This window comes from Manihot esculenta, chromosome 3, assembly GCF_001659605.2.
Source record: "Manihot esculenta cultivar AM560-2 chromosome 3, M.esculenta_v8, whole genome shotgun sequence".
In the NCBI taxonomy this organism is placed as follows: domain Eukaryota; kingdom Viridiplantae; phylum Streptophyta; class Magnoliopsida; order Malpighiales; family Euphorbiaceae; genus Manihot; species Manihot esculenta.
In genome coordinates, this window is record NC_035163.2 from 2021180 (window position 1) to 2043581 (window position 22402).

The 22402-nt window shown below is 34.2% G+C and overlaps 4 protein-coding genes across 5 annotated transcripts; 2 read left to right on the top strand and 2 right to left on the bottom strand.

Annotated features, from left to right (window-relative positions):
- Window positions 1-1940: 1940 nt before the first annotated feature.
- Window positions 1941-5479, bottom strand: LOC110611826 (ninja-family protein mc410). Of its 2 annotated transcripts, none has more exons than XM_021752336.2 (3): window positions 5341-5479; window positions 3215-4340; window positions 1941-2651 (listed from the first exon to the last, which is right to left on the bottom strand). In XM_021752336.2, exons 2-3 carry the CDS (start codon window positions 4254-4256, stop codon window positions 2155-2157), a joined length of 1539 nt encoding a protein of 512 aa, XP_021608028.1. In that variant the 5' UTR covers window positions 4257-4340; window positions 5341-5479; the 3' UTR covers window positions 1941-2154. The 2 variants fall into 2 exon arrangements, with proteins under 2 accessions (XP_021608028.1, XP_021608027.1); XM_021752335.2 differs by having other exon boundaries at window positions 3215-4372; window positions 5341-5469.
- A 3071-nt stretch (window positions 5480-8550) lies between these two features.
- LOC110612385 (sugar transport protein 14) lies at window positions 8551-10690 on the top strand. The gene is made up of 4 exons (XM_021753160.2): window positions 8551-8932; window positions 9022-9344; window positions 9427-10056; window positions 10156-10690. The coding sequence occupies exons 1-4, from the start codon at window positions 8791-8793 to the stop codon at window positions 10588-10590; spliced, it is 1530 nt and encodes a 509-aa protein (XP_021608852.1). The 5' UTR covers window positions 8551-8790; the 3' UTR covers window positions 10591-10690.
- A 223-nt stretch (window positions 10691-10913) lies between these two features.
- LOC110611768 (xylogalacturonan beta-1,3-xylosyltransferase) lies at window positions 10914-18770 on the top strand. The gene is made up of 6 exons (XM_021752235.2): window positions 10914-11228; window positions 11606-12622; window positions 12711-12841; window positions 17388-17736; window positions 17810-17873; window positions 18633-18770. Exons 2-5 carry the CDS (start codon window positions 11690-11692, stop codon window positions 17825-17827), a joined length of 1431 nt encoding a protein of 476 aa, XP_021607927.1. The 5' UTR covers window positions 10914-11228; window positions 11606-11689; the 3' UTR covers window positions 17828-17873; window positions 18633-18770.
- A 159-nt stretch (window positions 18771-18929) lies between these two features.
- On the bottom strand, window positions 18930-19259 carry LOC122723253. Its single transcript, XM_043955020.1, is given in 2 exon segments — window positions 18930-19141; window positions 19143-19259. Coding segments are annotated over 2 exon segments (240 nt in total). The 3' UTR covers window positions 18930-19018.
- Window positions 19260-22402: the final 3143 nt, after the last annotated feature.

Sequence of the window (22402 nt, forward strand, 5' to 3'; positions counted from 1 at the left end):
ATAGTTTTTTTTTTTTTCACGTTGTTGAATAATAATATTATTTATAATTATAAAATTTTGAATCTAAATTTTAGACAATAACTATATTTTATAATTCACTCTTCATTTTTATTTACTGTTCAGTGACATTGAAAATAATTTTATTTTTTATAAATTATTTATTGTTTAAAATCTACTGATTTTGACTAATTCGATTCACGTAGAATAGAAAGCGTTTATTTTTAAATTTTTAAAAATATTTCATATTTAGAATTTCAAATAGAATCTCTAATTAATTAAATTTGATTACGTGACTAGCAAAGTAAGGGACTTTCATGATAAATAAAAAGAATTCATGAACCTCAAACGTCATGATAAACTTCACCTCTTATATTATTTTAAACACAAAAGAAAAAGCAAAAAAAAAAAGTTTTATTTGCTATTCTATATTTTTAATTTCATAAAGTTGTTTATTATTAAATTATATTTAAGATAAATTTTGATAAATTTCAAATATGAGACCTTATGATTTTTTTTTTAAATGATGAGACCTTATGATCTTGAAAATGATAATAATATTACCAAAATAACATTTATGTAAAAATTTATTTTTGTTGGAAATAAATAAATAAAATTTTATTTTATAAACCCAATCCATTCTGCCACCTTTTTCCTGGTTGGCTGTTTCAGGTTCATAAACAAAACTTGAATGTAGAATCATGCGTGCTGAAGTATGTCAATGGCAGCAATATAGAAAGGGTGAATACATGCTAATCAACTTATCTATATAAAAATATAAAAAAGAAAATCAGAAAGTGCATAATTGCTAATGTTGGACGGAGGTGGAAAAATCAAAAGCTTAAAGATAAAGGAAAAATGGTGAAGGAAAAGAAGAGGAGAAGAAGAAGGAAGCATGTTCCTCCCTCAATCAATTTTGGAAGGCCAAGACAAAAACACAAAACCCGGGCAGTGTTTCCTAAACAACCACATGCCTTCTTCTAGAATCACAAAACCATTACAGGTTGCAAATTCTTGTCTGTACCTCAACAATCTCATGTCTCAACAACTCAGTTTCTCCAAGTTAAATTAATGAGAGGAATTCAATTTTATTTGAGAAATAAAAAACTTTGTTTGTAAGAGGACAGAATTTGAAGACGCTAATTTTAATCGTTAAATATTATAAAAATTTTAAAATATTATGATATTAATAAAAATATTTTATAAAATTAAAAGAGTAACTAATAATTTTTTTATAGTATATCTACGCTGTATCATAATTTATTTTATTTAGAAAAAAATTTAAATTAATTCTTATAAAATCATATAAAAATATTTTTTTTAAAATTAAAAAAATAAATTTATTTTATTTCAAATAAAAAAACTATTAGAAAATAAATCTATTGAATTAATTTATTGTAAAATTATTAATTTGAGATTGAAAATTAAATAACTAAAATTAATAGAAAAATTAATTTACTCAATTCAATAATAATAATAATAATAAAACAAGGGAATTTTTTGTTGATAAGGTTCTTTGTGTATATAAATAATCTTGCCTTTCGACAAGATTGAAGCAATAGTCATCAATAACTTACAAGGGACAAATTATATTAAATTATAAGTAGTGTGCGAATCAAAATTTGTATATAAACAGGGGAAGTAAGTGTGCAGAAAATTTTTAAAAATACTTAAAATCTTAAGTTATTAAAAAAAAAAAAATAGATGTACGGAAATACACTCCATCATAATATACCAAAGCATGTAATGTTCATTAAAACAAGTAGCTTTTCACAATCTATTCCTTTTAATCTCTAAATACTAAATATTATAACTTCAACCTACTAGATTCAAAAGCATCACTTCCATGATGATGAAGGTGAACAGTGATCAAGCAAAACCAACCCATTTGACATCCACAGTTGTACATTAATCATCAACAATACAAGCATGATCACAGTTGATAAAAAAGAAATGAGGTGGTTGGAATTTTAGATTGAACAGCTTTGGCTTTAATATACACGAAACAACTTCAGATATGCTACAACATCACTACATACACCTGCAACGTTTAATTGCAGCAACTAAGTTGGTAAAAGCAAATACATAAGCAAAGCAAGCAACAAAACCTGACAAACCGTCTCATATATGATGTATTGTTGGAAAAGATTATTACAATCAGCTCTGAGCAGAGGCAGCAGGATTGGTACTCGGAAATGAGGCTAAACCACTGCCATTGTCTGGATTAACATTCTCCTCACTTGCGTGCCGGATGAATTCCTCAGGGGACATGTGGGAACCATGGCAAGCACAAACAATCCTAATTTGGTTTGCACTAAATCTGTAAGTTACACCAGAAATTGTTCTGCCATTTGGACCAGAACCTGTGGTTGAAACCCATGGTAAATCTGGATAGGAACCACAACCCCCAAATTTCACGTCTGAGGCAATACCTGGTTTTATGGCAGGAAAATCAAAAGATAAACCTTCTGATGTTGATGCCCCAGATGTGTCTTTTGCCCGAAGGTTTATGCTGCTTCCTTTTACATCTTCTTCATTTTGTGAAGTGGAGCCTTCTTCTGCAATGCGCTGTTTGCCATCACCTTTGACCTGTTCTAGCGTCCTCCCATCATACAGTGTAGCTTCAGATGAATTTCGTGAAATTACTTGCATGGCTGGAAGATGAAAAAGACTAAATTAAAGAAAATAATTGATTTCAAATCATAAGAAACCGATCCATAATCATGAGTGCATAATGCAAAATGGAAACAAAAATATTAATAATCCAATGCATCAGTAAAGCTTCCAAAATCTGTACCCATATTATAACCCAAAATCTAAGCTAATATATCAGATCGTTAATATGAGAAACCAAACTATTAGAATCAGCTTCCACTTACAAAAAAGAATATATATATAATCAACAGCAATGGTTTTTCTTTCTTTTTTTTTTTTTTGGAAAAAGAATATATATATATATATATATATGTTATTTTTACAGCATCTTAGACATTGTTCTAGTCTAGAGGCGATACTTTTGACTAGTTGAAACTAGCATGCACACTCCTCCTAGGAACAGCATGTTTGAGTTCTCTGGTCTTCAAAGGAAACTCTGCAAGGAGATAAAGATAGTTGTGGAAGAGGGTATACATTTGTGAAAAGCAGGCATATTCACTGACATTTTCAATGTATTATCCATGCGTTAAAAGAAATTTCATGGTAAAGTAGTGAAGAATACCTGGAGCAATTTTCAATCCATCATTTTGCTTATCTGAGTTTGATGGAACTCTGCCAGCATTGGAAGGCTGGAACTGCTGAAGATGAGAGACCAAGCCCCATGAATTATCCTTATCCAATGTTGGAAGCTGGACAGGCGAATAGCCAAACATTACTGGCAAATTTCCAGGATTGACAGACTGAGTCCCTGTTCTCTGCTCACTATTTGAAGTAGGGATCACCTGTGTTACTCCTGGCAGAGGGTGGCCAGAAGAGCTGGGAACTCCGATAGAGTTGGATTCTTTTACAGGAAATGGGCATGGCATGTTACTGATATTTACTGGTCGGACAGAGAATGGAACTCCATAATTCAAGTTCCCATGCTTAATTTCAGTTTCTGATGAACCATTAGGCCTCTTTTGCCCTTTTAAGTCTACAACACTGGAATCAGAAAATCCATGGACCTCCTTTGGAACCTCAGGACCACCAGCTCCAATAAAACGCTTGGGGCCATCATCATGTTGATGGAAAAACCTCGAAGTTGAACCCTCTATATCAGACTCGGCGACATCTTCATTTTCAGCAGTAGAACCATCTTCTGTTGTTATGGAAACATGTGAAGCTTTCTTATCATGTACATCAAAATGATGAGCATCTCTCTCCTGTTTCCTCCGATTATTTATCTCATCAAACAATGTTTTACGTTTTTTACCTACCTCTGGCCTTTTTTCTTCTTCAATTTCAGCAGATATTTTGCTGCTCGAAACCCAAAGCCCCCTATTATTCAAGTTTATTGAACCATCTGCATCAGCATTGGCCTTGGACAGGTCATTAAAAAAGTTCTCCTGATGTTTCACCGAATCACTTATTTGAGATCCAATAGTTGAATCCTGCTTCTGGGCGCCAGCATGAAGGAAGTTTTTGAAATTATCTATCAATTTGTTGCCTCTATGACCTTCTTCTGTCCTAGAATCTGAAGAGCAGCCATTTTTACCTTTGGATTTTATAGATGATCCTCCACAACCTAGACCAAGGCTAAGCTCAAGGCCATTCTCGTCCTCCATGTCAGCAATCAAAAGATGTCAACTTTGCAAAGTAAGACCTCCTGCAATCCCCACTTTCATATAGACCAGCCCTCAAATGGTAACCTGGTATAAAGAAATAACCATCTCAAAATAACCTAGCACAAAAGTCAATAGTACTCAAGTAAGTGAGATAGAAGAAGAAAAAACTCCATTCCTACAGATTTGATATATAAAATTGTAGTAGATGCAACATACAAATCATTAATTCAAATACAAGGTTTTGAATAATTGAACATTAAATCCCAATCCAATTCAACCTTATACGGTATCTAATAACATCCCACATGATTCACTTTAAATCATTACAAGTGAGACTTTTGTTTTACAAAAATGCTGAACTTGCAAAGGAAAAAAAAACACACAAACACACTTTGCAGAGGACATATTCATGGTGCTCTCAATTCTCATGCAAGTTTATAGATAGCGTTTGGAAACTGCAGTGGTTTAGTTTAAGCAGTACACAAACTGTGGATATAACAATTATGCAGAATTATCCAAAGAATGGAACATAAATAAACTATCTTCAAACACAAGCTCTCTCCAACACCAACTTAGAACTAGGACCCAAATTAAGAGAACCTATTTCCATGCCGAGTGAGAGTATGTGTAAGAAAGAAGTAAGGAATCGACAAGCAAAGACCCTAAATCTCTCAATATTCATTAACAGACGGAACCCATGTGGCTCAGCTGAGCTAAATTTTTAACTCCAAGTGAAGGGCCCAAAATTTCATTGTTCGTCACCTTCCTTTTATTTTCTTATCAGCAAGTAAAAAAGATAACCCAGATCTGTCCCCCATCAAATTACGATTGCAAGACCAAAAACTACAGAAAATTTTAGTACCCATTAAGCATATGTCTGTAAGCAGCAAATATCGTGTTCGAATGAGCTCCGAAATCAAAATAAAATCCAGAAACACTCAACAGCAAACTATAACGCAAGAAAATCTTCACCAAATTCCCACAGATTCAATCAACAAACAGGAGAGGGAAAGAATCTATAATAAATCAGAACCTCCTACGCAGATTAAGAATCAAGAGAAAAGATGAAAGTAGAAAGAAATACCTGAATCAAGGGACGGTTAGAGAGAGAGGAACAAAGGTCAAGCGAAGAGAGACCTGTGAACAGAAGAGAGAGAAAGAGAAGGGAAAACAAGGTAGATGTTCGGCCAGTGGAAGAACTGTTCAAAACCACCTGTTTTTAACTCTTGTTTATTTTTCATTCCGCATGTGATTTTCGTGCAAAGCAAGAATTACTATTAAACCCTTAAATTTTTAAAATGTATAATTCATTTTCATTTTGAAATTACTTTAATTAGAATAACTAAATATTATATATATATATATATATTTAAAACAAAAGATATTAAATAATATATATATATATCAATATATAGTTAAAATTAAGGGTTGAAATGATATAAATATTAAATAATATATATAATTATTTACTTTTTTATATTATAATAATATATAAATTAATTATTGTAATTTATTTTATTTTATTTAAAAAAATATTTTTAATATTTAATAAAATTTATTGTATTTAAAATGAATATAATTAAAAATTTAATAAAAAAATAAAATTATAAAAAGTATTATTTTTATAAAAAAATAATTAATTTTTATAAATATCTCTATTTTATTTATTTATCGTAATTTTTCGTCTTCCCACTTTTTCAGATTAAAACTTTTTTATTTATATTAAATCAAAATTGTAGCTTATTTTATTTCCACTTATTTATCTCTGAATTTTTTTTAAATACAGTAATGACAGTGATATAATCTTAGAAATTAAATCAAACCACGCGCTCAGCTTAAATTATGAGAAAATAGTATTATCAAAAATTAAAATGAGGCCATAAAAAGGCCGTAATTTATATTCGCAATTATTTATATATATTATTTTAAAATTATTATTTATTTTTTAATTATAATAATTAATTTTATTTTTTTCTAAAAAATTATAAAATATTTATTAATATCTAATAAAATTTAATATATTTAAGATGAATATAATAATAAAATTATATTTAAACAAAAATTATAGAATAAAAAGAATATAATTAAAATATAATATAATATAAAATATAATCTCAATCAACTGTCTAACCAAACTCAACCCACCTCAGCTTCATTGACAATAAATTGCTGTATATAGGGATTAATATCTCAATGGCAGAATAAATATTAAATAATTAAAATTAATTACTCATTTTATTAAAATAAGAATTGAGAATTGAAAAAATAGAATATGAGATTTCTTATTTACCATCAGATTAAATTTGAATACTCATTTTATTACATTATAAGTGATATTAAAGATTTTTATAAAAAAAATTAAAAAATAATTGGATAATCAGATTTATATATTTATAAATAATTGATCCATAACTTATATTAAATATATATTTATAAATATTACTGATAATAATATCATTAAAAATATATTTTAATAAATAAAAAATAGATAAAAATTACTCTGATTTAATTATAATGGTTTATTCACTCTTTATAAAAATTTATTTTTTAAATATATATTTATTTTACATTCTCTTTATTTTATACGTTTTATCCATTTTAATTTTTCATATATATTAAAATAATAATTTATTTTATTAACTTTTTAATTATATTATTTTAAAAATATTAAATTTTATTAAATATTAAAAAATATTTTAAATATTTATTTAGAAAAATAATAATTAATGATTGATTAATTTAAAAATAATTTAAAATTAAATAGAATTATAATAGTGAATTATATGATATTATAATAAAAGAAATTAAATAATAATTTTAGAATAATAATAAAAAAATCAATAAAATAATAAAATAAAAAATATTTATTTAAATTAGATTTCTCAATTGAATTTCTGCATTCATTATTGAGTCGTTGAGTTAAGACATTACCTAAAAAATGAATGGTAGGGATCCTCTCCAAACAAAAGCATTTTGGCATTTTCATAATGACCATAGAAAATAGACATCAAGTTGCGATTATTCTCCTTACTCCTGTTGAAAACCTCCCTAGCCCCAAGTTAAAAATTTGAGCTTAGATAAATCAGAAAGAGAGATACACCACAATTATAGCTTTTAACGAAAAAAAAAGTTTGATTTAACTTTATCATGTCGGTATATATATATAATAACCAATAATATAATTAATATTTATTATATTAAATTTATTATTATTATAATTTTAACGACCGATTATAGAATTATAACGTAATTAATATTAATGATTATAGTATAATATTCTTTATTAATAATAAAAACTTTTAATAATGAGATAAAATAAAATGATAATTAATTGTTTTTTAAATTTAATTATGTAATATATATATATATATATGAAATAAGAGATTATATTGTAGTTATTTTATTTTATTTTATTTTTAAATAATTCAACCAAACATAAGAATCCTACATTGTTTAAAGGAAGCGATAACCTGAGATCCAAAAAATAGGGTTTTACAAGAGATTTATAAGCCTAGTCCGAGAGACTTGCTCATCTCCTTTTATTCTTTTCCTTTACCTACCAGTAACGGTGTAACGGCCTTATTCTTATTGAGCACCTATCTCTGCTATACGGATTCGTATGTATCAAGGTGTTAGATATCTGATCCACGTTGAACGGCTATTTAATTTTTCTTGGCACACATGCGAACGGACCCCCTAAGCGAATGGGCTAATTACCTCTTCCCCTCTTGACCGAGCTGGAAGGAAAGATTGAGACTGAGGTCCAGAAAAGGTCTAATCTTAGGGCCGAACGGATTGGGTCGGCCCATTCAGGAGACTTAGAGGCCCTCAGATAAATACTGTCATTATGAGTCCGACCTTATAACGGGATGATGAAACCCAGTGGCGATCAGTGAGAAAAATTATTTGGGTAAAGGCATTTTATAAAAAAAAAGTAAATAAATAAATTTTATATAATCATACGTTAGAAGCATCCAATAATTTCCCTAATATGTTGGGATCCAGATGGAATCAACTCTGGTAGAATTAATATGGAAAAATATGTAATGCTTTTCTTTTCGGGGTAGCTAAGCAGAGAGGATAAGTAATACCAGTTGAGGTATTATCGTGAGGATATGGTTAAAATTTTGCATTTTTGACATAGAAAACAAATTGAATAATTAGATCAACCTCCACGTCAAACCATTCTCAAAACTACAAATACTGCCTATAGCCATGTCAGAAAATTGAGAATTATCTTTCAAGATAAATATCACCAATGGACTCGCTCTCTTCGGCTGTTGTATCTGCCGATATTATCGGTTAATCCCGAAGGATTCCTTTATAATCTCTTCCAATTTTTCAGCCTAATATCAAATGGGCTGTAAGTACACAACTTAGTTTTCTTTCTATGCAAACAATACCAACAATTCTCCTCCACTTGGGTTCTCGGGGATGAACTGTTGATTTTCGAGTGACTTTCTGTGTAAACTAGCTTAGTCTTTGTGTTAGTATATAACTGATTTTTGGGTTAGCTTCTGTTCTTGAAGCAACAATGGCTGGTGGAGGATTTACAGATACAGGAAACCTTAAAAGGGCTCATCTTTATGAGTATAGAATAACAGGTTACTTCATTTTCGCTTGCGTTATTGCAGCTTCAGGTGGATCCCTTTTTGGTTACGATCTCGGTGTTTCAGGTAATCTCTTCTTTTGCCTGTTGCTTTAGGTCTGTTGACGTTGATTTCAAAAATTTAAGTTATTGGTCTTATGCGGTGGTTGTTTTCAGGTGGAGTCACTTCTATGGATGACTTCTTGAAGGAGTTCTTCCCAACTGTGTATGAAAAGAAGCATGCACATCTTCACGAGACAGATTACTGTAAATATGATAACCAAATCCTCACATTGTTTACTTCCTCACTGTACTTTGCAGCCCTTTTTACCACCTTCGGAGCCTCATATGTAACCAGAACTAGAGGCCGGAGAGCTAGCATTCTCGTCGGATCCACCAGCTTCTTCATCGGAGCACTCGTCAATGCATTTGCAAAAAATATAGCCATGTTGATCATCGGACGATGCTTTCTTGGTGCAGGAATTGGATTTGGCAACCAGGTAAGCACAAAATCCAAGCCAAAAAGAAAAAGAAAATCTCATATTATCTTACTGAAAGCTTTTCTGATGAAAAATGGTGCAGGCTGTTCCCTTGTATCTTTCAGAAATGGCTCCGGCGAAAATCCGAGGAGCAATTAACCAGCTGTTTCAACTAACGACGTGTTTGGGAATCCTGGTTGCAAACTTTATAAATTATGGAACTGAAAAGATTCATCCATGGGGATGGAGATTATCTCTTGGTTTAGCAACTCTTCCTGCAACTATAATGTTCGTTGGTGGAATTTTCCTTCCTGAGACCCCAAACAGTCTTATAGAACAAGGCAAGCTAGAAGAAGGAAGAAAAATCCTGGAGAAAGTTAGAGGAACCACACAAGTTGATGCTGAGTTTGATGATCTTGTGGATGCAAGTAATGCAGCAAGAGACATTAAGCATCCTTTCAAGAATCTTCTTAAACGCAAGAATCGTCCACAGCTGGTGATTGGAGCTTTGGGGATTCCAGCATTCCAACAACTCACTGGGAATAATTCTATACTTTTCTATGCTCCTGTCATTTTTCAGAGCTTGGGTTTCAGCAATGATGCAGCTTTGTATTCAGCTGTTATAACCAATGCAGCACTTGTTGTTGGTGCTCTAATCTCCATGGCTTTCGTCGACAAATTTGGCAGAAGAGCTTTCTTTTTGGAAGCTGGGGTTGAGATGTTCATCGTCATGGTAAACTTGTTTGCTAAATCAACCAAATTTGAGATTATTAATGTTTGGCTCGGCTCAGTTCCTTTGCATATGTATAACCCGTTGATTTCTTTTTTTCAGGTTGCTGTGGGCATAACTTTGGCCTTGAAATTTGGAGATGGGAAACCAATTTCCAAAGGAACTGGTGTCTTCCTTGTGGTTGTGATTTGTTTGTTTGTGTTGGCTTACGGGCGGTCCTGGGGGCCTCTTGGGTGGCTAGTTCCGAGCGAGATCTTCCCCTTGGAGGCACGATCGGCTGGGCAGAGCATTGTGGTCTGCGTTAACATGATCTTCACTGCCTTGGTTGCGCAGTGCTTCCTGGTTTCTCTTTGCCACCTTAAATATGGAATTTTCTTGCTGTTTGCTGGGTTGATTTTTATCATGAGTGCCTTTGTCTTCTTCCTCTTGCCTGAAACGAAGCAAGTACCCATTGAAGAGGTTTATCTTCTCTGGCAAAATCACTGGTTCTGGAAGAAAATAGTGTCAGAACAAGGCAAGTTGGAATTACATGTTTAATTATCTTCTGAAAAGAGGAAACGCATGTTGCTCTGTTTCATTTCTAGGAATTGTTCTGTTTATGTATCCTGCTTTCTCATTAATGATAATTTTAAATTTTCTCTCCGCTCGACATTTTAATAAAGCAATTAATGGTGGTCACTGGTCATGCCTCTAGTGAGAGAGCAACAGGGTTAGAGTGGAAAAACGACGACGTTTTGGACCTTTTCTTTCTCTAGATTGGCGTAATTCAGATGGGACCACTGCGTCACTGTCCATTGTCTGCACCTCACTCTATTCTTTCTCACAGTTACCATTTCCGCTGAAGTTGACACAAAGTAAATTAATAAATGCAACCAACCCAATCCCTTCTTCATGCGCAATGCAAATGACAAAAAGGCCAAAGTAATGATCCAAAAACGAGAACTTTTTAAACAACGATGGCAATCTGCAAACAGCCGATGAGAAATTCTCACTGATTTTTTTTTTCTTCCTCTTCTGAAAAACTATTTTTTTAATGGGTTTAAGTTTAAAAGGAAAATTGGGTTAGGTCCCTACAGCGACGAGGCAGCACAGAGCATCTTGTTAAGCACTTTTGTAAGCTAAAGCTCAAACCTTGGTCTTTTCGGCGTCGCCGGCGACAAGCTACGGAGGTTGGGGTATCTTTCATTTCTCACTTCTTAGCTCTCATTACTTAAAATTAGTATGGTCATGTTGCGTGCGATCGCTTTTGTGCCTGTTTGGCTGCGAGAAAGTATTGCTCAACTCAATTGAACCTATTGTTACTTCTTTGAGTTTATCCAGTTTATTTTAATTTTTTAACTTGGTTTTTACGCTCTGGGTATTCTTTTCTGAATGCGTTTGTTTGTTCAATGCAATTAAAAATCTATAATTGGGATCTTTCTTCACTGAGTTTTCCCATTCTTTCTTCCTTTTTCTCTTTTCTTCTTTGCAATTGAAATTTCAGTCTGCAAGTACACTATTTTTGGCTATATCTTCCTTACACTTTTTTTTTTCTCTTTCTACTTCTTGATAGTGAATCGTAGAAGGAAGTTGGAACTTATTTTCAATGCTAAGCAGGTGATCTCTGTATCACTTGGTACTCGGTTCCTGTTCTGTTATGGAGTTCCGGTTTCATAAATTATGCCAAATTAAAACTCGAAGATGGCTTCTTGTAGTGGGGGCAGTAGCTATAACTCATACATTGTTTCAATCTCTATTGCTTCCGTATGGAAATGCTCTCAGTTCTTTGTTGCCCAACAGCCATGATTTAATATATGATAAAAGCAGCTTCCCAATCATACACTTTTCCACAAAGTCTCTGATGGTTCGCAATCCTCTCACTGTTGATCCTTCAAGTTTGAATAAAAGTTCCATCCTTGATGGGGTGGTGGTGAAAGATGCTGTCTCTTCAGGTGGCAGTGGAGAAGTTACACATGATATGGGATCACAGAGAAACAGTGGAGAGACAGAGATTGAGTTTGCATCTGAGGATGAAGACTTGGACAATCCTATTGAGGTTGCAGTGGATAATGATGGAGATGATGATGATTTTGTAGAAGAGGATCTGGACAATCCTATTGAGCTGGTTGTAGACAGAAATGTAAGTAATTTCTCATCTGGGAATAGCAGTGGGAATTCTACATTCGAAAGCATCAAACGTCAAGAAAGTATTTCTGTCATTGAATTTGCCACTGAAGGCAAACATGACTTTCCTCTTCTTGGTCAAAATGGCAAATCAAACCTTGAATTTTTTACAGACAGTAATCCGCCACAGAAAGAGTTGGGGCGCATAAAAATTGCTCTCTTGTCACCGTCAGTAGAACCAGAGGTAGTAACTTCATCAACAAACATCAGTTATTCAAGATCAAGTGGAAGTTCCTCTGTTGGTTCTGCTATTCAGAAAATTGGTTTTTCTTCGAAAAATAATTCTGCAAGGATGGATAAGCCTGGCAGGAAAAAGATGAGGTGTGAGATGCCTCCAAAATCAATAACATTGATAGATGAGATGAACCGCATATTAGTGCGACATCGTCGGTCCTCACGTTCAATGGTATCATTTCTTTAGTAAACAACAGAGTATTTGCTTTGATGCTTTATCTGTAGACAGGAAATCTGAACCATTTTGTATCTGCTTGTAGAGACCAAGATGGTCTTCCCATCATGATCAGGAGATTTTGGCTGCAAAGTCACAGATAGAGAATGCTCCTGTTCCAGTGAATGATCGAGATCTTTATGCTCCCCTCTTTCGAAATGTTTCCAAGTTTAAAAGGTAGGCCTAATTCATGGCATATATCATCAGATCAATAAAAATTATTCTGCCTCTGCTCTGAACAGCTTTGCCTCAGTTTTAATTCCTGCACTGCCATTACGATGAACATTGATTTGGTCTAGTGCCATGATATAGAAGGTGAAGTAGAACATGAAAAAGTAAAGGCCTGGAAACAGTAAAAGAGCAATGGAAAGGGGGGGGGGGGACCGGGTCACGTTGGTGATTTTTCACTGGATTTTATTTGTCAAAATTTGTTACTGACATGCAAATCTAGATGACATTGAAAATTGAGTTCTTTAATTTATGCTTTTCTGATTCATTCTGAGTTATGAAATGCTGCTTTAGGTTTCCATAGAATTATCAACTTGTAATCTTGGTGTCAAGGATGGACTTGAATCAAATGTATTGTCAAGTGACCAACCTTGTTTCTAAGGATGCTAAATTATTCGGTTGAGGTAGTACACAATTAGAATGGAGAAATGTGTAATTTGGTTTTACCTTTATCTTTATATTTATTTGTTTATGGTGTCTTATTTTTGGGAATTAACCAGTCACCGATATTCATTTCTAGTCCTGCTTGGGCATAAGGTCCTCCAGGCGCATAGCACACTCTATCGTGGGATTGCTCTTATACATTCATATGCATCTAAGTTCAGCCTGAAAATCATAGGCAAATTTCAACATCTTAATATGTTATACACGAATCACCTAATATTGTTGAACCTTGCATCTATTCTCTCCACGTTTTAATGTTTTTGATCGGTGAATATTGAACCTAGATACCTTGTATACTAATTGCCTGATGTAGTTAAACCTAGATCTTTTTCTATGAAAGCTTTGACATCTCTGTTTTCATCTATGTCTTAATTATGGTTTGAGCTACTAGGATTCATGATACGGGGCAACTAGTCTTGGATTTTACGGCAGAGTTGGACCGGGGTTAACTTTTATATTTTAATTATTATTTTGGATATTTTGGGTATTTTTATTATTTTGCATATTAGAGTTTTATTTCTATTGTAAATAGCCTCCCATGACTATTAGGATTTTAGACTCCTATTAGGATTAGGATTATTTTGCATATTAGAGTTTTATTTCTATTTAGCCTCCCTTGGCTATTAGGATTTTAGACTCCTATTAGGATTATGATTATTTTATTTCTATTATAAATAGCCTCCTTTGGCTATTAGAAAGGCACTTTTCACTTTTCAATCTTTGAGAAATTTCAATAAGACTTTTAGTCTTTCAGCTTATATTTTCTCCTATTTCGTCTTAACCAAACGATATTGGTTAAAACTCCTGACGAAGTCTAAATAGTCCTACATCAGATTGGTATCAGAGCGAAGTTCGACCATGGCAGATAACCAAGAGGCGCGACTTGCTGCGATTGAGGCATCCTTGGCAGAATTGAGGGAGATGATCGGACAACTGACCCTGCAGCAGGGAATCCACCAACCCGCCGCCGCCGCACATCCCCATGTAGCCGCCAATCCTGTGGCCGCCATTCCTGTGGCCGCCAATCCTGTGGTCGTCAATCCTATGCCTGCAAATCCCCAACAGAACTATCAGGAAGGTTACAGGATCAAGGTAGACCTTCAAAACTTTTCTGGTTCATTAGATGTTGAATCTGTTCTTGATTGGCTGGCAGAGGTTGAACGCTTCTTTGAAATTATGAACGTGGAAGAGGAACGCAAGGTTCCAATTGTGGCCTATAAGTTGAAAGGGGGTGCAGCAGCCTGGTGGAATTCGATTCAAAACGAACGCTATCGGAAGAGGCTGGAGCCCATACGAAACTGGGTGCTGATGAAGCAGATGTTTGAACAACGGTTCTTGCCTAGCGATCACGCTCAGGTTTTATATAACCGGTATCATGACTGTGTACAAGGGAACCGAAGGGTGGATGAGTATACCGAGGAGTTTCTAAGGCTGCAGGCGAGATGTGAAAACTGTGAGAACGAGGCCCAACAGGTTGCTCATTATCAGAGGGGGCTGAATCACGAAATTCGTTGTATGATGGGAGTAGCTGCGATTTTCACCCTGGCAGACGCTATTGAGATGGCAAAAAGGGCAGAAGAGCGTGTTGATTGGCAGCCACGACAGCAGCAGTACAACCGGAATTTCAATTACAGAAACTCTAGTTCAACAGGGACGCAGCAATATAGAGGCAACTACAGCGGGCAGCCTTCTAAGGTTGTAAATTCTGGCAACCCTCCGAATACCATGGAAGAAAGGAGAGACAGTAAGGGCAAGGCAGTCACCACTACAACAGACAAAGGAGGCAGGACCAATCCTTACCAGAAGCCAACGGGAGACATCTGTTACCGGTGCAGGCAATCTGGTCATCGATCAAATAATTGTCCAGAACGTAGAGGAGTTAATGCTGACCGCCGGCAGGTTAATATAGTTGAGCAGGTGGCTGAAACTGACGAGGAAGTGGATGACGATGACGGATCTATTGCTGGTTCTGAAGATGGAGAGGTCACCTATGTGGTGAAGAAGATCTTATGCTCAACAAAACAGGAGGACGAGACACAAAGGAGGAAGATTTTCCAGGCAAAGTGTCGAGTAGGAGAGGCAATTTGCAGGCTAATTATAGATAGCTGCAGTTGTGAGAATCTGATAGCTAAGCAATTGGTAGAAAAATTACAGTTGCCTACACAGCCTCACCCCTCACCTTACAAAGTCGGATGGATCAAGGAAGGACCGACAATTGAGGTCAACAGAATCTGCAGCGTGCCTATCTCGATCGGTAAATCTTATACTGAACTTGTTAATTGTGATGTTGTGGATATGGATTGCTGTGGAATTTTGCTAGGTCGACCTTGGCAATTCGACGTTGATGCTTTGCATAAAGGGAAGGAGAATTCATACATGTTCATGTGGAATCAAAAGAAGATTACTATCTTGCCTTCCGGTTCTGCGAAACATTCTAAGGTGGAAGGGAAGCATACTGTTGCTGTTTCTACGGAAGTGCAGAAGCTATCAGGCGCAGTTGAGAAATCTGAAGGCACACTAGCCTTATTGATGAGAGCAAAAGGTACAATGGAGGATGCACCATCTTTACCACCGCCCGTCAAAGAGTTGTTAAAGGAGTTTCCTAAGATAGTGGAGGAGTCATCAAAGCATCCACCCCTGCGGGATATCCAACATCAGATTGATCTCATTCCTGGATCAAAATTACCGAATTTGCCTCATTACAAGATGAGTCCAAAGGAGAGTGAAAACCTCCAAGGCCAGGTGGAATTTGCTTACAACAGTATTGCAGCAAGCAAATTGGCAAAGCAGCACGTGGATGTTTTCAAACAGGAGCGTGGTGGAGGACAGAAAAAGCTTGACGCCAAGAAGATTGGTCCATTCCGGATCATTCAGAAGATCAATGACAATGCCTATGCTCTTGACCTCCCACATGAAATGAAAATTTCGAAGACATTTAATGTGGCAGATCTATTTCAGTACTACCCTACTGATGACAACTCGAGGACGAGTTATTTACAAGTGGAAGGAAATGATACGGGGCAACTAGTCTTGGATTTTACGGCAGAGTTGGACCGGGGTTAACTTTTATATTTTAATTATTATTTTGGATATTTTGGGTATTTTTATTATTTTGCATATTAGAGTTTTATTTCTATTGTAAATAGCCTTCCTTGACTATTAGGATTTTAGACTCCTATTAGGATTAGGATTATTTTGCATATTAGAGTTTTATTTCTATTTAGCCTCCCTTGGCTATTAGGATTTTAGACTCCTATTAGGATTATGATTATTTTATTTCTATTATAAATAGCCTCCCTTGGCTATTAGAAAGGCACTTTTCACTTTTCAATCTTTGAGAAATTTCAATAAGACTTTTAGTCTTTCAGCTTATCTTTTCTCCTATTTCGTCTTAACCAAACGATATTGGTTAAAACTCCTGACGGAGTCTAAATAGTCCTTCTTTTCTCTTATTTCGTCTTAACCAAACGATATTGGTTAAAACTCCTGACGAAGTCTAAATAGTCCTACATCAATTCATCCCCCAAAATAATCAAATTCAACTCAGTTTTAAAGTCCAGTAGCTTAAGAAGCAAGTTGAGTAGAGTCCAGTTCAAGAATAAAAGCTGAAGAACCTGGCTTAATCAAGTATTTATATTTTTATATAATTCTGAATATATATCTCTACTATATAATATTTAGTAATAAATATACTTTAACATTATGTAATATTTAAATAATATTCTATAACTTAGTGCTAAAACTCAAGCATATTCAAGTTTATTTAAACTTCAATTCGAGATTTACATACAAGTTTACCTAATTTAGAATGGTGATCGAGTTGACTGAAGTATTTCAATGGTTTGAGTTCATGCATGATAAGAAAATATGTTTATGACTTGATCAAGGTACTCTAATTTTGAGCTTCAAGTCTGAGTAGTATACTATATTTATTTGAGTCTGCTCAATTATACACCTAGTTCTGATGGTTTGATGATCAAATTGAACGGCTGATATATTCTTCTGACAGCATATAAATTCAAACCTAACTTTTCCTTTTATTTTATTCCAGGAGTTATGAACTCATGGAACGCATTCTCAAAGTCTACATCTACAAGGATGGAAAGAAACCCATCTTTCATCTACCAATATTGAAGGGATTGTATGCCTCAGAGGGGTGGTTTATGAAACTGATGCAGGGAAGCAAGCATTTTATTGTGAAAGACCCTCGAAAGGCTCACCTATTTTATATGCCATTCAGTTCTCGAATGCTGGAATACACACTCTACGTGCGTAACTCCCATAATAGGACAAATCTGCGCCAATATTTGAAGGAGTACTCTGAGAAAATTGCAGCAAAATATCCTTACTGGAACAGAACTGGTGGAGCAGATCATTTTCTTGTAGCTTGCCATGATTGGGTATTCTCTTCGTTTAATCTTTCTCTGTGTCTTTCTTTACTTTTAATGCTCATGAAGCATATTCTTTTGCTAGGATAATGTTGGGAGATGAGGACGTAAATCATGATAATGAGAGTCCCTAGGGAACAATCCCAATGGTAAAAGCTTGGTATATTAATCAAGATGTCTTAAAATTCTTGTTGTATTTTTTTGTTGGCGGGGGTGGGGGGGGTTGAAGGAATGAGTAACGTGTGGCATAACGATGGACTTAAAGAAAAAAAATGATATTGATAAGTAAGCATCAATCACAATACTCAAGGAAGACTCGTAGGCTTGTTAAGTGGAGTTGCTTTAATACCGTAAGTAACTTCATAAGTGATGGTTTGAGATGAAAAGACTGCATGGAGAATTCTATACTTATGCAAATTTACAGTACATCAAGGATTTACATTGTAAGAATCTCTAGCATTAGATACAGAAAATCTGCGCAAGTAAATGGTCAACTACACTTTGTGTCATTTATTTGGTTTTCCTTCGTTGTATGCTTTGAGTTTGGCTTGTTTGATGTGATGAGGCCTTGTTGCGTGAGAGAGATATTCTCGCTTACTGACACCATGTTAAGGCATTTTCACTGATACTTTAATGATATTCAGGTTGCCTTAATCAATGCAAATGAAAATCTACGTGATATGTAGTAATTTGGTCTGTTAAACTAAGTCCATGCAAAATTACAAAAGCGAATTTCTGAAGCAGCAGTTTCGGAATCCACTTTTATGGCTTCTCCCTATACTAACCTGAGTAAATCAAAACACGGTGTGTTTTCTTGTTATGATTTGCATGTTTGCCCCTGCATTGTGAGTTATGCCTTTGATCTTTTGCTAGCCATTTATGTCATATGATGCATGGAATTCTTACAGGCTCCATACGAAACAAGGCACCATATGGAGCATTGCATCAAAGCCCTATGCAATGCTGACGTCACGGCAGGCTTCAAAATAGGCAGGGATGTGTCTCTTCCTGAAACATATGTCAGATCCGCCAGAAATCCTCTCCGGGATCTTGGAGGAAACCCACCTTCTCAGAGGCACATTCTTGCCTTCTATGCTGGTAGTATGCATGGCTATCTGCGGCCCATCTTGTTGAAGTACTGGAAAGACAAAGACCCTTCAATGAAGATGTTCGGCCCAATGCCCCCTGGTGTTGCAAGCAAAATGAATTACATCCAACACATGAAGAGCAGCAAGTACTGCATTTGTCCCAAGGGTTACGAGGTCAACAGCCCGAGAGTTGTCGAAGCCATCTTTTACGAGTGTGTACCTGTCATTATATCTGATAATTTTGTGCCACCGTTTTTTGAAGTCTTCAACTGGGGAGCATTCTCAGTAATCATCGCAGAGAAAGACATTCCCAATCTGAAAGAAATATTACTTTCAATACCCCAGAAGAAGTATCTTGAGATGCAACTCGGAGTCAAGAAGGTTCAACGTCATTTTCTTTGGCACGCTAACCCGGTGAAGTACGATCTCTTTCACATGACACTTCATTCTATTTGGTATAATAGAGTTTATCAGATAAAACCAAGATAAGAGGGCATCAGTGAGAAAGCAACCAGGAAATTGGGAGGAAGGTCGAAGGAAATCAAGACGAGGTCATTTACTGTCGAGCTGCAGAGAGATTTCGGGTTAAATCTGAGAAATAACATGTAAAATCTCTTGTATCATAGTATCTGTGTACAACACTTTTCCTCTTGTTAAAGAAATTTTTGATTCATTTGGCAATGCACAAGCTCTCAGATGTTGTCAGCAGAAGAAAACAGCTTAGTTGCTAAAAATAATTTATATTTAAAAAATACATCGTATCAATTAATTTATTTTTATAATATTATATTATTAAAATCTTCTTTACCATTCATGAAATTTCAAGTTAAAATTTAGTGGAAACAAAATCAGAGTTAAAAAAGAAAAAAAAAATAGTTGATGTGTAGCTGGCTGATGATGTGTATTTATATGTGTACTATTCCATTGCCAGCCCATCTCCATCACTCTTCATAAATATTAAGGTTTTATAATACCATGGCTACCCAGCTCTGCTACTGCAAACCACCATCAATTTCAATCTTCAACCATATGAGTCCAAAAAAAAAACACTTGAACATCATTTTTTGTCAGATTTTTGGGCCTTCTAAAGGGTTACCAGCCTTCAATGTCTGAAGCCCTAAATAGGCTTATTTATTATTCATGGAAGTACTTGTACTGTAGATCATCAAGTAGCTTCTTAATTTTGGTTAATGGTCCCTCCAAAGGAAAGCACTCGGTGAGGTGAATGCAAAATTGGTATAAAGGGAAGAATATTTTCTTGCAGAAAACAAAATCATGGGTGTGTGGTGTGTATAATTCTCATGTACTATGGAGGCCAAAACCAATTCTGATTCTTGCTTTTTAAAGCCCATCAGAAAGGAACTGAAAATTTCAGATACATTAAATTTTGGTAGGCCCAAAGTGACCCCAGCCCATTAACTAATGCCCTTTAATTCATCTTCAAAATACCCAACTACCCAAAATCAAATCTTTTTTTATTTCTTAAATCTTGATGATGAGAAGGTTTATAGCAAAGGATGAAGCAAGAAGCAAGTTAACATTTGTTTATTAGTGAAATAACAAATGGGTCCATAATATATGGGATGCCATATGGTTGCAAGAACCAAGGTAGCTGGGAAAAATTACTCAAGGGACCTCAAGATTGGAGAAACAAATCATGAGAGGTCCTCATTACCTTTGGGTATGGGTGTCACATGACTGGCATGTGAAATCCACCACAATAATTAAACTCTCTTCTCTTAAAAATATCTTACTTCATCAAACAATAATAAATTATCAAATGGCTCCACTTCTTTAATGCAGTCATGCAAACTTGCCCATATAAAAAATTTTATAATATATTTTTTCTTTTCTTTTTTTTTATCCCTTATAAATTAAGTGTATAAATTTGATATTTTTAAGATAAGTATAAAAAATTTCAAATAAATACAAGTGGCCCATTGATTTTGAATTCTTTAATTGGCAAAGAATTAATTTGTTTAGCTTATAATGTATATATTATTTTATATATACACCATAAAAAAAATAGTGAATCTACTACCAATATTTTTTTGTTGCTAATACTATTTTTTGTATAATGTCAATTATAATTTTGAATCTGAAACAACCCAAGACTCACTGAATAACCTAGACCACCGAAAGAGGAAATAACCAATCAGAATATTGGCGTCAGTAGTACCAAGCAACTCTCCCTCTCACCACCATCCACACATCACTCATAGACACAAGAGGTTCATCCAAACACAACATAAGAGTCGATGGCTAGAGTTTCTAAAACTTTGTTATTGCCATGAGTCAAGAGACCAACAAATTTATCAGTTAAAGACCTCGAAGATAGCCATCCTCATGACCTAAATAGAAGTGCATCCTTCCATGGCTTGAAGTCCAATAAAAACCCATTTCACAAATTCACAATTAAAACCACCATCAACACCCCTAATCAGGGTCCCAAAATGGATAAACTATTTTGAGAATCTGAGGTAACTCCCAAAACAAGATGAAGACACGAAAACAATAGAGAAAATTTATTATATTTAGTTTGAATATTATTATTATTTATACGTCAGTCTTTATATTTTTAAAAATTTATTAAATTTTTATTTTATTAACGAAATATTTTTTTCGTGTAATTTTAATCACTTTTCACATTAAAATTGTGGTAAATGGAAAGGTAAATTTTTTAAAATCTTAAACTACTCTTACAATCATTAAGCATCCTCTTCCTACTAACACCACTATATTAAATCAAAATTACCGTATCCTCCACCTTCTTTTTTGCATATTAGATAGATTACCATAATTTCTATTCTAATATAACATATTAGTAAAATTCATAACAACGAAAGTATTTTCCATTCTAAACACAAATCAGAATCCATCACAATTGTTTAGCCACGGCATAAACTCAACACTTCACTCATTAGAGCATAATTGAATATAATATCCAGCAAAATTAAAAAAATTGAATATAATATCCAACAAAATTAAAAAAATCCCTCATTTACGACAAAGCTACAAAAATCTTCAGCTTTTGATTTGAAACATTGAATCAAGGTACAAATCAATAATCTCAACAATAACATTCTTAAATCAAATTAACTACCTAAAATTAAGCAAACCTAAAGTATACCCACAAACCAAAATTAAAAGCTAAATTCCAATAAAAATCAAATAATGCAAAGATTGATCTGTCGATATTCTGTGTGGATGGAATTACTAATGACATTCAGAAGCCTTTTTAGCTTTGGCTTCATTTTGTGCTTCGTCTTCGCTCGAATATTTCTTCTCATCCTTGTTTAGATTTAATCAGACTCTACTTCAATTATACCTGGATGCTAGTTCGGTGCTCTCCAATTGGACACGGTAATTCCATTTATATTGAGAGATTAACTTTCACCATATGTGAAAAGTTTTCCTTTGACTTAATATTCATGTCAATTTCAAAGATTTTATCTGCATTAGTATTCTTCTCTATTACTACTGACGAAAGAGGTGACACCGATGAATCAAGTAATTTATAAAGAGAATAGTTGAAGAAGAAAAAAAAGAAAAAGAAGAAGGCCATGAAAGTGTGAGAAATAGGGAAAGAA